The 17,939-nt window shown below is 41.1% G+C and overlaps 1 protein-coding gene across 4 annotated transcripts in view; it reads left to right on the top strand.

The window, feature by feature from the left end:
- The window catches only part of mark1 (MAP/microtubule affinity-regulating kinase 1), a 102,032-nt gene that overhangs the window by 35,135 nt on the left and 48,958 nt on the right, over nt 1-17,939 (top strand). For 2 of the 4 annotated variants that reach the window (XM_029739375.1, XM_029739373.1), the window contains exon 4: nt 9,755-9,778. The exons of the other annotated variants lie outside the window; for them this stretch is intronic. In XM_029739375.1, the coding sequence (XP_029595235.1) occupies nt 9,755-9,778 (24 nt within the window). The remainder of the gene's footprint in view (nt 1-9,754; nt 9,779-17,939) is intronic. 4 annotated transcript variants of the gene reach the window in all.

The following is a 17,939-nucleotide window of genomic DNA, read 5'->3' as shown; positions in this document are numbered from 1 at the left end:
GGTGAAAGCACATTTTGCAATATTCTGAGTAGATAGCTCGCCATCACGGGCTAGCTAATTTGACACCCACCAAGTTTGGTACTCACCAAACTCAGATTTACTGTAAGAGAAATTGGATTACCTTTGCTGTTCTTTGTCAGAATGCACTCCCAGGACTTCTACTTCAATAACAAATGTTGGTTTGGTTCCAAATAATCCATAGTTATATCCAAATAGCGACGTTTTGTTCGTGCGTTCAAGACACTATCCGAAGGGTGACGCGCGGACGTGTATCGTGACAAAAAAATGCAAAATATTCCCTTACCGTACTTCGAAGCATGTCAAACGCTGTTTAAAATCAATTTTTATGCGATTTTTCTCGTAAAATAGCGATAATATTCCGACCGGGAGTCGTTGTTTTCGTTCAAAGACTGAAAATGTAAAATGGACTCTTCACGAGCACACCCGTCTCATTGTTCTCAGATTGACCACTATCCAAATGCGCTACTGTTTTTCAGCCAGAGACTGCAGAGTCATCATTTAACGTTCTGGCGCCTTCTGAGAGCCTATGGGAGCCTTAGAAAGTGTCACGTTACAGCAGAGATCCTCTGTTTTGGATAGAGATGACAAAGAAGGCCAAGAAAAGGTCAGACAGGGTACTTCCTGTACAGAATCTTCTCAGGTTTTGGCCTGCCATTTGAGTTCTGTTATACTCACAGACACCATTCAAACAGTTTTAGAAACTTTGGAGGGTTTTCTATCCAAAGCTACTAATTATATGCATATTCTAGTTTCTGGGCAGGAGTAATAACCAGATTAAATCGGGTACGTTTTTTTATCCGGCCGTGAAAATACTGCCCCCTACCCATAAGTTAAAGGTCCAATGCGTTTTCAACTTAATATCAAATCAAGAGTGTTTTCTGATTTTATCAACAACAAATGCGGCAAAATACAGAATGTGAAATGCACAAAGTCAACATTGTATTTGGATTCAGTCTTATCTGGTGAACTGCTGCGTCTTTACCTTTGGCCTAATCATTTTCCCATAATCTCCAAACTGTTCCCTTTCAATTGCTACCATGCTTATGCTTTTCATATTTCTTCTATAAGAAACATTTCAATTTAGTCCTATCCATATAGGCCAATTCTCACGAATGTAAAGGGTTTGGATGGAGTGTCACCTTGTTAACTTCCAAAAGCGGAAGTCGCATCACAGGCTTCCGGTTGTTTACACACCACGCAGTGGGTGCTCGCGTTTCAGCTCAGTAATAAGTCACGCAAGAGTCTCTTTCTCGCTCATTCTTTCTCACAACAAGCAGTTCTGGTGGTGGATGTCATTCAGAACACCCTGCATCGGCCTGTCTAGGATGGATGGGTGGGTGGATGTATGGATGATCTCAGCAGATAGACTGATAGATGGACATAGAGTTACAGACAGAAAAATATAATCTTTTAGGTAAAGCTTTCTTTTAGAACATGAAACAGGACATAGGCTGGCTTGTGACTTCACAGGAGGCAGAATCTGTCGCTAATGGCCCGAGACACTTATAATGCGAGGGCCATCCACGCTATCGTATTCCAGCTGATCAATAGCTCGCATTAGGCCACATCCTCCCCCAGCCATGGGTGCTTTATCCTTCAACACAAAGGATGCACGTCAATAGTCTAAAAAGGCCTCCTCCCCTCGTCTCCTTTTCTTCCATCTGTGCATACCTGAAATAAGTTTGAATATAAATAGTTTAGAGACCTCGTTTTATTTCCAAGTGAAAGCAAATTCCTAAAAGGCATTCGGCATATTGCTGTCCCTTTATCCCGTGTTTTCAGATCTGTGCAGATGGAGATGAAGCCACATTGGACTATCGAGACGCATGCGCCATGAGTTCTCACGTTATAAAAACACAGGGTGGGATTTGTCAAAGCTCCGCAGGCCTGTTACCCTGCTACTATTCTGCTACATGTTTTTTTTTTCCCGGTGTGGTCGGAAAAGCTGAAATTGGCCCATGGTCTGCCCGTCAATTACTTGACCATGCTGCAAAGTACCTCCCAAGGGAAGGAATTTTCAGGGCCTGTTTTCTGATGAATCATTTGAAACTGCTCTCTGATTCCCCACAAGACACATCTCTGTTGGCTCGCTGGTGGAGCAGTAGACTTGACCAGGGCATTTTGATGGATTTGTGCAGCCTATAGTCCCATACTCATAAATTACCCCTCTAAAATCTTAGGTGGAATTTGGCCAGCATTGAATAGTTCCCAAACTGTGGGGTGCAGCCCCTAGGGGGTGCGAGGGGTCAGCAGGGGGGGGCTTTCAGCTTACGCTTGAAAGTTGTAATAGTAGAATGCACAAGGTCCAATTTCGAAATTGGTAGTGCAGCATCTGTTTTCCTTTTGTCATGTCAGTCATTGAATACCTTAGAGCTATTTATAACTTGTCAGAAATGTCCAGCTCAACTAGCCCATGTCAGATAATGTTTTTTAGCCCATAGATTTTGTGGTAATGTTTGAGTCACTCACATTAGACATAACAAAATGTATAGAATTGCCAGAAATAACCTTTAAACCTGCAAAATGTTCTCTCTGTCAACAAGAGGGGCGTAAACAGTTTGTCATGAACAGTGCTTGTGCCTGTGGAAATAGACATGGCGGGAGGGGGTGGGATGTTCTCCAATGCTGGAAGGGGGGGTCTGAGTGAAACATTTTTGGAACAGTAAATGTCAGTGAACAAGTCTGATCTGTAAACTTGCTTTGCAGGCTACATATTGGCAAGAGAATGTCCAAATTGTGTGTGTTGCCCTCCGAGTATCAAGTATATATCATTTATTTGTGGATTTAATTTGTCTGCTATTGCCTCTGTTTTTCATGCTGCTATATCATTGGATGATAAACAATAGTATCCTTATGTTATCCCAAGGCAATGGCGGCTACTTAGGATGGTCCTCCCCTTCCTCTTCTATCAGTGAATTGCATACAAATACAGTGCCTTGCAAAAGTATTCACCCCCTTGGCGTTTTTCCTATTTTGTTGCATTACAACATGTAATTTAAATGGATTTGTATTTGGATTTCATGTGATGAACATACACAAAATAGTCCAAATCGGTGAAGTGAAATGAAAAAAATAACTTGTTTCAAGAAATAAAAAAAGGAAAAGTGGTACATGCATGTGTTCACCTCCTTTGCTATGAAGCCCCTAAATAAGATCTGGTGCAACCAATTACCTTCAGAAGTCACATAATTAGTTAGGTTGCACACAGGTTGACTTTATTTAAGTGTCACATGATGTGTCACATTATCTCAGTGTGTATATATACACCTGTTCTGAAAGGCCCCTGAGTCTGCAACACCACTAAGCAAGCGGCACCATGAAGACCAAGGAGCTCTCCAAACAGGTCAGGGACAAAGTTGTGGCACCACAAACCTGCCAAGAGAGGGCCGCCCACCAAAATTCACAGATCAGGCAAGGAGGGCATTGATCAGAGAGGCAACAAAGACCAAAGATAAACCTGAAGGAGCTGCAAAGCTCCACAGCGGAGATTGGCGTATTTGTCCATAGGATCACTTTAAGCCTTACACTCCACAGAGCTGGGCTTTACGGAAGAGTGGCCAGAAAAGACATTGCTTAAAGAAAAAATATTTGCGAAAAGGCATGTGGGAAATGCCACAAACATATGGAAGAAGGTACTCTGGTCAGATGAGACTAAAATTGAGCTTTTTGGCCATCAAAGAAAACGCTATGTCTGGCGCAAACCCAACACCTCACATCACCCCCGAGAACACCATCCCCACAGTGAATAGTTATGCACGCTCAAGTTGTTTGTTTTTTGTCGAATTTCTTGTTTGTTTCACAAGAAAAAATATTTTGCATCTTCAAAGTGGTGGGTATGTTGTGTAACTCAAATGATACAAACCCCCCAAAAACCTATTTTAATTCCAGGTTGTAAGGCAACAAAATAGGAAAAATGCCAAGGGGGTGAATACTTTCGCAAGGCATTGTGAAATGTTTTAGATAAACTATACTAAATTTATATTTACATTAGGGCTGTCAAATGATGAAATTGAGTTAATAGCATTAGTTAATCGCGATTCCTTTTTTTTCCGCTCAAATTTGGCCCTAAAGAAAGATTTTTCTATTTAAAAAGCATTGGATTGAGTTACAGGCAAACTATGCTTTGATTTATAAGGTACGGAAACACAAAATTATCTACATCAGAATGTTTTAATAGCGTTTTCCACATAGCTTTAAGTAGGCCTACTCGCTCATATCAAAGTTCTTGAAGTTTAACACTTGCACACAGCAGTCTCTCTGACTCACACACACACACGCACACACACAGCTTTAATTACTGTTAACACTTCAAGCATTCTAAATTATTGTAACTATAGCAGGGTTCCCCAACTGGCGTCCCGCGGTCCGAATTTGGCTTGCTGGTGATTTTTATTTGGCCCCCCGAGTTCTCTAAACAAAAAAATAACTATTTAAAAAAATTATAATTGTTGGACGTTAAACACTGTAAAAATACCAGCAAATAAGCTCCAAGTTATTTTTTATTTATTTTTTGGGAAATCTGTGCCAAAGTATTTCCACACATAATAGAGGGATATGTGATCGTGTACAATCGTAAGCAAGATTTTCAATTATTATGATTTAGTCAAATGTTACCTGTTTGGGATTCTTGCAGTCAAATTATTTGTAGGCTTAATTATGTTCTGGCCTGCGGCTGAATCTCGTTGATGATCTCTGGACTATAGGGGATACAAAGAACAGAGCTCTTAAACTTGTCCAACAATGTTATTAAAACACTTTAACCATCTGTACTGTTCAGATAACTTTACACACATAGGCCTGCACACACGCTCTCATTTTTATTTAGCCTTGTATTTTATATACTGAGACCAGGGTCTCTTTTACAGATGACCCCTGAAGTACAAAAAAGACATGCAAACCAAAAGGAAACACGATCAAAACATTCTTCAGTAATACGGTCCTTAATCAGCTTTTTGAATTGCCAGAACATCAAATAAAAAAAATAAAAAAAATTAAGATTGTTCCACAAATGTTTTTTAATTTTTTTTATTTTATTTCACCTTTATCTAACCAGGTAGGCCAGTTGAGAACAAGTTCTCATTTACAACTGCGACCTGGCCAAGATGAAGCAAAGCAGTGCGACACAAACAACACACAGAGTTGGAACACACAGTTGGAACAGACATGGAATAAACAAACGTACTGTCAATAACACAATAGAAAAGTCTATATACAATGTGTGCCAATAAGGTGCAAGTGAACTAAGAGTTGATTTACCTAACTACAGACCAAAGGAATTTACAGGGTTAGCCATCCTTGAGACTGGGTGTGGTAACTTAAAGTTTAGTAATGATGTTAGGTACAGTGTGACTTTTGTGGAATGGCTTTATAAATGATAGCATAGCCTACGTGACATCGGAGGGCCAACCAACTTTCTGGTAGAGAATTACTCTCACTTACTCCCGCGCTCACACTTGACTATGATATTGATTACTGCATTGTTGGGAAAGAGCAAGCAAGAAACGCATTTCACTGTACTCTTGCACCCCACTCTTGCATATGCAGCCTACCTTTTGAAGCATCTCTTTGAAGAGCCTATTCCTTTTCAGTTCTTCCTGTGCCATTCAAATTTGTGCATAGCCTAGTCAGTGGTCAAGTTCAGTTTGCTAGCTAAGTAACAAAGGTAGGTAACATGACTAGCTAGCTAACAATATTTTGTTATTAAACCAACAAATAGCGGCTCATGAGTAGTTTAAAACGGCCTGTGACATGCGCAACAATCCACGGCAGAAAGAAAAAACATAGCTCCGGTAATATTAGGCATAACTTTTCACATGATTTTGGCTAGAGGCACACGGTCTTCAGCCATGCAAAGCAGCAAGCACTGCCTGCAGCAGTGTTGTGTTCTGCGCTTAAAAGGGTCCGTGTGGTGAAGAAATGGAGACGTGATTAACGCCGTCCAAAAAAATGGCGATAAACATGTCACGCATTAACTTTGACAGCCCTAATTTACATCTCACCAAATAACTAAAATACAGTTTTTTTGCAATGGTCTATAGTAGCTTCAACAGCACTTTATAAGGTAGCACCATGGTGTTGCCAGATGACAGCTATTTCCCCATCCTCTTCTGGGTATATTGACTTAAGTAAGAAACCTAGGACGCTCATGGTTCTCACCCCCTTCCATAGACTTTCACAGTAATTATGGCGACTTTTGGAGGATGTCCTCCAAACTGTCTGAGCTTTTGCGTTATGAACTGATATGTTGTCCACCCAATCAAAGGATCAGAGAATTAATCTAGTTCTGAAAGCATAAGATACAGCAAGCTAGCACTGCAGTGCATAAAGTGTGGTGAGTGGTTGACTCAAAGAAAGAGACAATAGTTGAACAGTTTTAAACAAATTCATTTCTTAAAAAATGTAAGGAGAAGCAGCAGCAAGAGAGGGAGAGAGATGGCTATTTTTCTTCTTGGTTTACCTTTTTACTTAGCTAATGCAGCTAATTTTGCCTACTCAATAACCTGACTCAGAGGAATGCTATTTATGTTAGCTAGATGGCTAAGGCTATCCAACACGGCAACTCTTCCAAGTCAAGGTAAGCTTTCGGTTGTGTTAATTTATTGCCACCAGGGCCCGGCTGTGTAACTGCTGAACTGCTTGCTGTACGCTACTGTGTGAATGTACACATGGATCGGATTAGTGTCACGAAACCAGAATTTGATTTTGATACCGACACAAGGTTTATTATCACAATACTCGATACCATAACGATACTTGATAGCACGGCAAAAAAATATGCATATTAGCAAGTCACAGAAATCAGCGTATTTTGCGTTATTTGCATATTCTAATAAAGCACTAGGCTAGTGAATTAATGTTCGCTTTAGCTGTAAGCTAGCAAGGAAAGCTAGCATCCAAATTGGATGTTAGGTACTCTATTTATATGAATCCTGTCAAATAAATGGCCAATAAGGGTGCAATCAATTAGGTTAATTTCTCAGATCAAATTTATATTTCAACAAAATAATGTTGCAGGAATGCTAATCTTATCGGTTTCTAACAACAGAAATGATTTCAGAGCAATCTGAGATGGTGGGTGTCATGGCTTGCTGATATGACATGGAACAACCCAATGACGAGATACAAAGATGAGCCTTTCTATCTGTGCCATAATGGAAAGAGGGCTCAACTTCTGGAAGCAATCAACAAGCCTAGCTTAACAAGCCTAGCTTAACAAGCCTAGCTTAACAAGCCTAGCTTAACAAGCCTAGCTGAAAATACATTTTTCAGCGTGTGCGTCATTGTGTCGTGTGTTTGTCTCGAAATGTGCAGCCCTGCTTCTGCACTGAACAGAGATTAATGGTGTGGGATTTAAAAATAAAATGTATTTCACCTTTTATTTAACCACGTAGGCCAGTTGAGAACAAGTTTTCATTTACAACTGCTACCTGGCCAAGATAAAAGAAAGCAGTGCGACAAAAACAACAACCGAGTTACACATGGAATAAACAAACGTACTGTGTGTGTGTGCCTGAGAAAGTGTTTGAGGGAACCAAGAGCGAGTCGGAAAGATGGACCCAAACACACAGACATTTATCCACATTCACACAGTCAAATAATTCCACCCTCGCAGGAAGTTGTACACCTCTGTCAGCTCGGAATGTTGTTGTGGTGGAATTTGGAAATATCTTGCTAAAAATATCCCCAAGATTTCGCCATGTCAGTTGCTCAGCTCAATGCACAAGAATGCATTACAAATTTCAAATTAAGAATGAAGAGGAAGGAGCATCCTTTAGGACCTCTGAATAGAATGTGTTTGGTAGTCAAATGGGTATGTTTTGTGAGGAGCCTACTGAGAAAAATGATAACAGAATGAAGTCAGGGTAGTGTTTAATTTCAAATAAGAAAAATATGTATATATATATCTAATTTGACAAGATGGTTGACAAGATTGTTCTCAATAACATGCTGTGTTATAAATGCCCATGACAATTTCTGGTCCCACTGCTTACATAAGCTATTTCCTAAGCATAACTTTAGTATTATAAGGCTGCTGTAATGTAAAACGTCTCCCATTCCATACTAGGGCTGCGCGGTATACTGTATTTGACTATCTACCGGTATTTATGCACGGACCAGTTTGGGTTTTTACTCTGCCTTCTATAACGGTATTTGAATGTTTGGTTTGTTAAATGTGATGGCGTGTGTAACGTCCATTTTTTTATAGTTTACTCCTCTACTTGAGTCATCCCTCTGTCTATCTATGCCGCTTTCCACACAGACCTGGTCCCACCCTGTCACCCAAGGAGCTCTTTTGTTCAGTCTGCATGGTCAATTCAGCACATGCAACAATACTGATGACAATGTTTCCACTTTGATCTTAATATAAATCCACAAGTGTTCTATAATTACAATATTAGTTTGTGTTTATTACATCTTCTGCAAACAGCTAGTTTGTATTTTTTTTAGCAAGTTAAGCTAAATCGTGTTAGCCGCTAATCGCTAGTTAGCTGGCTAACTAGCTAATAAAAGTACAGTCTCAGATCAAGCGTAGTTAGCTAATACAGCCTGATAATACCAGTACTGGTGGAGGCTTAAATCAGCATGTTGTTTGTGCAACAGTATCTTCTAAATCAAAGAGGAATAGGCGAAGCATGAATATGTTGGCTATATGAATAAAGATTTAATGTAGCCAAAGATTATAGGTCCCCTAAGAAACACTGAACATCACTTTGCTTCCTACCCTGTTAAATTAACTCATCCATGGCGTTTTCATTCGTTGTCATGTCAAACACTGTATTCAAAGTGCCCACTATTATTTATATTCTAACTATAGAATTAAAATAAACATTCTATTTCCATGATTCCAAAAGTTCACCCAAGTGTTTTTGATCTAAATCGCAATTTGGTTAAAAATAAGGCCTAGTGTTTTTTTTTCCCATATCGTGGCAGTGTGGAAATAATCTCAAATTGAGTGCAGGAAAAGCAGAAATTGATGGAAATGCAGGAATTTTTTTTACGTTGAATTGAACTGTATAAAACAATCCGACTGGAGAAAGACCCATTGAAGTAATTTAGAATATATGTCTTGCCACTCTAGGGTCACGCACTACTCATAAAGCAAATGTAGAACTTTTATTAATCAAAAACATAAAATACCGTTATACCATCACAAATTTGAAAAATACCACGATTTGATAATTGGCCCAGTGCCGTCCGGGTTAGAGTTTGGCAGGGGTAGGCCGTCATTGTAAATAATAATTTGTTCTTAACTGACTTGCCTAGTTAAATAATAAAATCTGGTCGTCTGGGGTCGACGGTTTGAAAAGTCGATCTTCCAGAGCTTCCTGTCAACATGGCAGATGCAATCTCCTTCAATCCGGTGTCGCTCCTTAGCTGGATAATGATGTTAGTTGTACAACTATTGAGTAATAATAATACAATACTAGTTAGCACTGCATATTCCCTGGGCTGGTACCCCTCTGGTCTGTCTGCCGTGTCAGAACTAGACTCTGTTGCGTTCACGAAAGACAAGTCGGGAGAATTTGGAGCGCTCCAATGGTAGTGAGGGGAACAAAGGGATAGGACTGCACCCAAATGTGATCAATTGATCTGTCACTCTATTGTTGGGGGAGATTTTTGGGGCCGGTGGTGATGGTGTCGTGAGAAAGAGGCCCGACCCCTCTCCTGCTTCGTGTTGCTCCATCATTTAGCGTTGTGCCTTTCTCTCTCCCTCTTTCCATCTCTTCTTTAGTTTCGCATCTTGCATTCTAAGCAGGTAGGTGACCTTTCCGCTCCCCGACTTTTCCACCCCTTGTCTGTGCGTGTCTGCGACACATTCATTGTGGTGTTTGCTCTTATGTATGTTGTCTTCACATATACACGCGCCTACACAAACCTGTGATAAATGTTCACCATATTTTGAAGTTCATACACTTCACTCTGTGAAAGCACTGTGCACATCACTTCGTAGATGTCCTCACTCGTTCCTATGTGGCTGATCACCCCCCCACCCACCCCCACATTTGTACTGCTTTTTCTGTGATAGGGTTTCATGATCTTTTTCTACATGGGGAGAACGAGAAATGTATTGTTTGTATAATGTGACATGGCAGCTGTTCTTACTATGGCTATTTGTGTATAAAATGCTAAATGTAATTTAGTTTGTTTTGTGCACATATTACTAAATAAGTGTCTTATAAGGCACCAATGGGTATATGACACTGGAATAAAATCAGTAGCAAGCTAGGGGCATGCCCCACCACACAACGTTTGCCCTACAAAATCAAATTTGGTGACATCTTTAACACCCCAATAACATAAGGGTTAGTCGTCAGCTATTTGGCTGGCAGCTGGCACTTATGGAACTCACTGGTCTAAGCTTTGCCTGTACAACATGACAGTCATAATGTAGTAGTACTGCTTGTCCTATAAGGATCTTTTTATTTTTATTTTAGAGTGGAATTCCACTCCCCTTTTGGTATTTTTTTAATGAATTATTACAGATAGTTTAGAAGCGGAGAGAGAATGGAAGGAGGAGATATAGCAGGAATACAAGATGCAGGAATTGAATCTAGTCTCTGGTGGGAAGGCACGTGCATGCTCGCAGTACACGTCCTGGTAATCCGTCTGGCCACGCGACCTTGTGAATGTTGACATGTTTAAAGATCTTACTCACATCGGCTGCGGAGAGTGTGATCACACAGTCTTCCGGAACAGCTGGTGCTCTCATGCATGTTTCAGTGTTATTTGTCTCAAAGCGAGCATAGAAGTAGTTTGGCTCGTGTCACTGGGCAGCTCTCGGCTGTGCTTCCCTTTGTAGTCTGTAAAGGCACATCCAACAAGCGTCAGAGCCAGTGTAGTATGATTCGATCTTAGTCCTGTATTGACTCTTTGCCTGTTTGATGGTTCATCGGAGGGCATAGCGGGATTTCTTATAAGCTTCCGGTTTAGAGTCCTGCTCCTTGAAGCGGCAGCTCTAGCCTTTAGCTTAGTGCTGATGTTGCCTGTAATCCATTGCTTCTGGTTGGGGTATGTACGGTCACAGTGGGGACGTCGACATCGATGCACTTATTGATGAATCCAATGACTGATGTGGTGTACTCCTCAATGCCATCGGAGGAATCCCGGAACATATTCCACTCTGTGCTAGCAAAACAGTCCTGTAGCTTAGCATCTGCTTCATCTGACCACTTTTTTTTATTGATCGAATCACTGGTGCTTCCTGCTTTAGTTTTGCTTGTAAGCCGGAATCAGGAGGATAGAATTATGGTCAGATTTTCCAAATGGAGGGCGAGGGAGAGCTTTGTACGCATCCCTGTGTAAAGGTGGTCCAGAGTTTTTTTAAATTAAAAAATAATAATAATTCCCCTCTGGTTCCATATTTAACATGAAATTTGGATGTAAGGCGCCGCCTTTGGTTGAGTGTTTTCCTGTTTGCTTATGGTGGTATACAGCTCAATGAGTGCGTTCTTAGTGCCAGCATCAGTCTATGGTGGTTTGTCGACAGCTACAAAAAATACAGAAACTCTCTTGGTAGATAGTGTGGTCTACAGCTTATCATGAGATACTCTACCTCAGACGAGCAAACCTTGATCTCCTTAGATATCGTGCACCTGCTGTTATTTACAAAAATACATAGTCTGCCGCCCCTTGTCCTGCCGATACGGCATATAAACAGCCAGCTGTAAGTTGATAATGTCGTCGTTCAGCCACGACTCTCTGAAGCATGAGATATTAGTTTTGAATGTCCCGTTGGAAGTTTAACCGTCCGTGTAGGTCATCGATTTTTATTTTCCAAAAATTGCACGTTTGCAAGCAGAATGGAAAGAAGTGGGGCTTTATTCGATCGACTACGAATAATCCGAAGGCAGCCCCGCCCTCTGACCCCTTTTTCTTCGCCTTCTCTAAACGCAAATGACGGATCTTGGCCTGTTCCCGGGAAAGCAGTATATCATTCACGTCGGACTCGTTAATGGGGAAAAAGGGATTCTGCCAGTCCGTGGTGAGTAACCGCAGTTCTGATGTCCAGCAGTTATTTTTGGTCATAAGAGACTGTAGCAGCAACATGATGCAAAATAAGTTACAGACAATGCAAAGAAACACAATTGGTTAGGAATATGTATAACGTCAGCCTTGTTCTCCGGTGCCATCTTGTATCCTGATGAATCCATTACCTGGTTGCTAAAATTCTTAATGTTAACCTAATTTCAGTTTGCGACAAAACAAGCAATGTATATTGTTGAGAATCATTGTACCATCTAAATTGCTGTGAAATATATTTTCCATAACCGACAATATTGTATTTTGAGCTGTTTGACGCTGGGGTAAAAAAAAAGTAAATGACGTAAAAACAAAACGGGACGCATAGAAATGTAGCACATAGAACAGATCTACTGCTTCTTAGACTTGCTTTCAATGAGAATGACAGATGTATAAATCACATTTCAATGTGAATTTGGTCAGGTCCCCCAAAAAGTTACACATTGCAGTAGGGATGCACGATATATCGGTGAACATATCGGAATCGGCTGATGTCTGGTTCAACACCGATGTTAAAAACCGATGTCAAAGCTACCGTGCATACGTATATGACCGAGCAGTCAACAAGTCGAGCAGACATTTGAAAGCGTAAGAACATTTCAGCGAGACAACTCAAAGGCGAAATCCATTAAAGCCAAAATAATGAAATTCATTGCCCTTGACAATCAACTGTTCTCTGTTGTGGGTGATGTTGGCTTTCGCCGACTGGTCGAGCACCGGTTCACACTGCCAAGTGCGCTATTTTCCGATGTTGCCCTACCGGAGTTAAGCAGTAATAGCGTCACTGCTATTAGCTTCACGACATACAGTACATATTATGGAACGCCGTTTGGGTCTTTGCGTGTCAAAGAAAGTTGTCAAAAAATTCAGCAAACACTGGCCACAAACAATGTGTTTACAATACCGCGTTGGAAATAAAGCATTTGTTTGACCGCAACTTCTTGGGTAGCTAGCTTTAGCTTGGTACCTACCCAGCACCAATACAACCAGCCTGCAAACAATGACCAGTAGAAACTGCAGTCATTTTCATTATTCTAACCAATCTTCGTGAGTAAGTATTAGCTAGGTTGCCACTTGTTGTTCGCGTATTGAAATTGCACTTCGGTTCATGAAAATAAATAGCTAGCCAGCTACTTAACCCTGTTGCCCAAAGCTGACGTTATAATCAGCCAGCTAGCTTCAGCTGGCTAGTGAGGAATTTGCGGTTTGCCTTCAAAATAAATCAAATCCCAAGTCAAATAAAATTGTATTGGTCACATACACATGGTTAGCAGATGTTAATATGAGTGTAGTGAAATGCTTGTGCTTCTAGTTCCGACCATGCAGTAATATCTAACTAGTAATCTAACAATTTCACAACAAAGGAATGAATAAGAATATGTACATATAAATATATGGATGAGCGATGGCCGAACGGCGTAGGCAAGATGCAGTAGATGGTATAGAGTACAGTATATACATATGAGTGGCTAGTGATACATTTATTACATCCAATTTTTTATTATTAAAGTGACTAGAGATTTGAGTCAGTATGTTGGCAGCAGCCACTCAATGTTAGTGATGGCTATTTAACTGTCTGATGGCCTTGAATTAGAAGCTGTTTTTCAGTCTCTCGGTCCCAGCTTTGATGCACCTGTACTGACCTCGCCTTCTGGATGATAGCGGGGTGAACAGGCAGTGGCTCGGGTGGTTGTTGTCCTTGATGATCTTTTTGGTCTTCCTGTGACATCAGGTCATGTAGGTGTCCTGGAGGGCATGTAGTTTGCCCCCAGTGATGCATTGTGCAGACCTCACTACCCTCTGGAGAGCCTTGCGGTTGTGGGCGGAGCAGTTGCCGTACCAGGCGGTGATACAGTGCTGTTGCGCCTTCTTCACCACGCTGTCTGTGTGGGTGGACCATTTCAGTTTGTCTGTGATGTGTACGCTGAGGAACTTTCACCTTCTCCACTACTGTCCCGTTGATGTGGATAGGGGGGTGCTCCCTCTGCTGCTTCCTGAAGTCCACTACCACTGTAGTGTCGTCTGCAAACTTGATGATTGAGTTGGAGGCGTGCATGGCCACGCAGTTATGGGTGAACAGGGAGTACAGGAGGGCTGAGAACGCACAAAGGGGGGCCCCAGTGTTGAGGATCAGTGAGGTGGAGATGTTGTTTCCTACCCTCACCACCTGGGGGCGTCCCGTCAGAAGTTATAGGACCCAGTTGCTCAGGACGGAGTCGAGACCCAGGGTCTCGAGCTTAATGATGAGTTTGGAGGGTACTATGGTGTTAAATTCTGAGCTGTAGGCGATGAACAGCATTCTTACATAGGTATTCCTCTTGTCCAGATGGGATAGGGCAGTGTGATTTGCGATTGCGTCGTCTGTGGACCTATTGGGGCGGTAAGCAAATTGGAGTGAGTCTAGGGTGTCAGGTAGGGTGGAGGTGATATGATCCTTGACTAGTCTCTCAAAGCACTTTATGATGACGGAAGTGAGTGTTACGGGGCGATAGTCGTTTAGCTCAGTTTCTTTAGCTTTCTTGGGAACAGGAACAATGGTGGCCCTCTTGAAGCATGTGGGAACAGCAGACTGGGATAGGGATTGATTGAATATGTCCGTAAACACACCAGCCAGCTGGTCTGCGCATGCTCTGAGGACACGTCTAGGGATGCCGTCTGGGCCGGCAGCCTTGCGAGGGTTAAGACGTTTAAATGTTTTACTCACGTTGGCTGCGGCGAAGGAGAGCCCGCAGGTTTTGGTAGCGGGCCGTGTCGGTGGCACTATATTGTCCTCAAAGCGAACAAAGACGTTTAGTTTGTCTGGGAGCAAGACATTGAGGTCCGCGACGGGGCTGGTTTTCTTTTTGTAGTCCGTGAATGACTGTAGACCCTGCCACGTACCTCTCTTGTCTGAGCCGTTGAATTGTGACTCTACTTTGTCTCTATACTAGAGGTCGACCAATTTATGATTTTTCAACGCCGATACCGATTATTGGAAGACCAAAAAAAGCCAATACTGATTAATCGGCCATTTAAAAAAATACATATATATATATTTGTAATAATGACAATTACAACAATACTGAATGAACACTTATTTTAACTTAATATAATACATCAATAAAATAAATTTATTCTCAAATAAATAATGAAACATATTCAATTTGGTTTAAATAATGCAAAAACAAAGTGTTTGAGAAGAAAGTAAAAGTGCAATATGTGCCATGTAAAAAAGCTAACGTTTAAGTTCCTTGCTCAGTACATGAGAACATTTGAAAGCTGGTGGTTCCTTTTAACATGAGTCTTCAATATTCCCAGTTAAGAAGTTTTAGGTTGTAATTATTATAGGACTATTTCTCTCTATACCATTTGTATTTCATATACCTTTGACCATTGGATGTTCTAATAGATACTTTAGTATTGCCAGCCTAATCTTGGGAGTTGATGGGCTTGAAGTCATAAACAGCGCAATGCTTGAAGTGCTGCTGGCAAAAGCAGGAAAGTTCTGTTTGAATGAATGCTTACGAGCCTGCTGCTGCCTACCACCGCTCAGTCAGACTGCTCTATCAAATCATAGACTTAATTATAATATAATAACACACAGAAATATGAGCCTTAGTTTCCGGATTTGCAGGTGGTGGGACTCGTCCCACCTACGTAACAGCCACTGAAATCCAGTGGCGCGATCTTTGAATCGTTAGAAATACTATTACTTCAATTTCTCAAACATATGACTATTTTACAGCTATTTAAAGACAAGAATCTCGTTAATCTAACCCCACTGTCCGATTTCAAAAAGGCTTTACAACGAAAGCAAAACATTAGATTATGTCAGCAGAGTGCCCAGCCAGAAATAATCAGACACCCATTTTTCAAGCTAGCATATCATGTCACATAAACCCAAACCACAGCTAAATGCAGCACTAACCTTTTATGATCTTCATCAGATGACACACCTAGGACATTGTGTTATACAATACATGCATGTCTGTTCAATCAAGTTCATATTTAAATCAAAAAACAGCTTTTTACATTAGCATGTGACGTTCAGAAAAAGCATAACCCCCGCAAACTTCCGGGGAATTTACTAACAGTTTGCTAAATTACTCACGATAAACGTTCACAAAAAGCATAACAATTATTTTAAGAATTATAGATACATTACTCCTCTATGCACTCGATATGTCCGATTTTAAAATAGCTTTTCGGATGAAGCACATTTTGCAATAATCTAAGTACATAGCCCGGCATCACAGGGCTAGCTATTTAGACACCCACCCAGGTCAGCCTCCACCAAAATCACATTTCCTATAAGAAAAATGTTCTTACCTTGCTTGTTCTTCGTCAGAATACACTGCCAGGACTTCTACTTCAATAACAAATGTTGGTTTGGTCCCAAATAATCCATCGTTATATCCAAACAGCGACGTTTTGTTCGTGAGTTCTAGACACTATCAGAATGCTACATCACGGTCTCGCGCATGGCGCATTGGCGTGACAAAAAATTTCTAAATATTCCATTACCGTACTTCGAAGCATGTCAACCGCTGTTTAAAACCAATTTTTATGCCATTTATCTCGTAGAAAAGCGATAATATTCCGACCGGGAATATGCATTAAGCCTAAACAGCCGAATTAAATTTCTCCTCAGGAGCGAATCGTGCACGCGCCTCATTCAAAGGTCCTCTGATCCGCCACTTACCAAAGGCGATAATGTGTTTCAGCCTGAGGCTGCCTCGTCAACCTTCAGGTATTTCCCGGGTTCTGAGAGCCTATCGGAGCCCTGGGAATTGTCACGTTACAGCTAAGATCCTTACTTTTCAATAAACAGATGCAAGACGCACGACTCCTTGTCAGACAGGGTACTTCCTGCATGAAACCTTGTCAGGTTTTTGCCTGCCATAGGAGTTCTGTTATACTCACAGACACCATTCAAACAGTTTTAGAAAATTCAGAGTGTTTTCTATCCAAACCTGAACACTAATATGCATATTCTAGCTTCTGAGTTGGTGTAGGAGGCAGTTAAAAATGGGCACATATTTTTTCCAAAATTCTCAATACTGCCCCCTATCCCAAACAGGTTAACTAAATATGCAGGTAAAAAAATATATACTTGTGTATTGATTTTAAGAAAGACATTGATGTTTATGGTTAGGTACACATTGGTGCAATGACAGTGCTTTTTTCGCGAAAGCGCTTGTTAAATCACCCGTTTGGCGAAGTAGGCTGTGATTCAATGATAAATGAACAGGCACCGCTTCGATTATATGCAACGCAGGACAAGCTAGATAAACTAGTAATATCATCAACCATGTGTAGTTAACTAGTGATTATGTTAAGATTGATTGTTTTTTATAAGTTTAATGCTAGCTAGGACCTTACCTTGGCTCCTTGCTGCACTCGCATAACAGGTAGTCAGCCTGCCACGCAGTCTTCTCGTGGAGTGCAGTGTAATCGGCCATAATCGGAGTCCAAAAATGCAGATTACCGATTGTTATGAAAACTTGAAATCGGCCCTAATTAATCGGCAATTCCGATTTATCGATCGCCCTCTACTCTATACTGACGCTTAGCTTGTTTGATTGCCTTACGGAGGGAATAGCTACACTGTTTGTATTCGGTCATGTTTCCAGTCGCCTTGCCCTGATTAAAAGCAGTGGTTCGTGCTTTCAGTTTTGCGCGAATGCTGCCATCAATCCACGGTTTCTGGTTGGGGAAGGTTTTTAATTTTCGCTGTGGGTAGAACATTACCAATGCACTTGCTAATAAACTCGTTCACCGAATCAGCGTATACATCAATGTTGTTGTTCGATGCTATCCGGAACATATCCCAGTCTCGATGCTATCCCAGTCCACGTGATCGAAGCAATCTTGAACATAAATAAATAAATAAATAAATAAATAAATAAAGGATGACA

This window comes from Salmo trutta, chromosome 38 (genome assembly GCF_901001165.1).
Source record: "Salmo trutta chromosome 38, fSalTru1.1, whole genome shotgun sequence".
Taxonomy (NCBI): domain Eukaryota; kingdom Metazoa; phylum Chordata; class Actinopteri; order Salmoniformes; family Salmonidae; genus Salmo; species Salmo trutta.
Note: the sequence above shows the minus strand (reverse complement) of the source record. Positions and strands in the feature narration are given on the sequence as shown.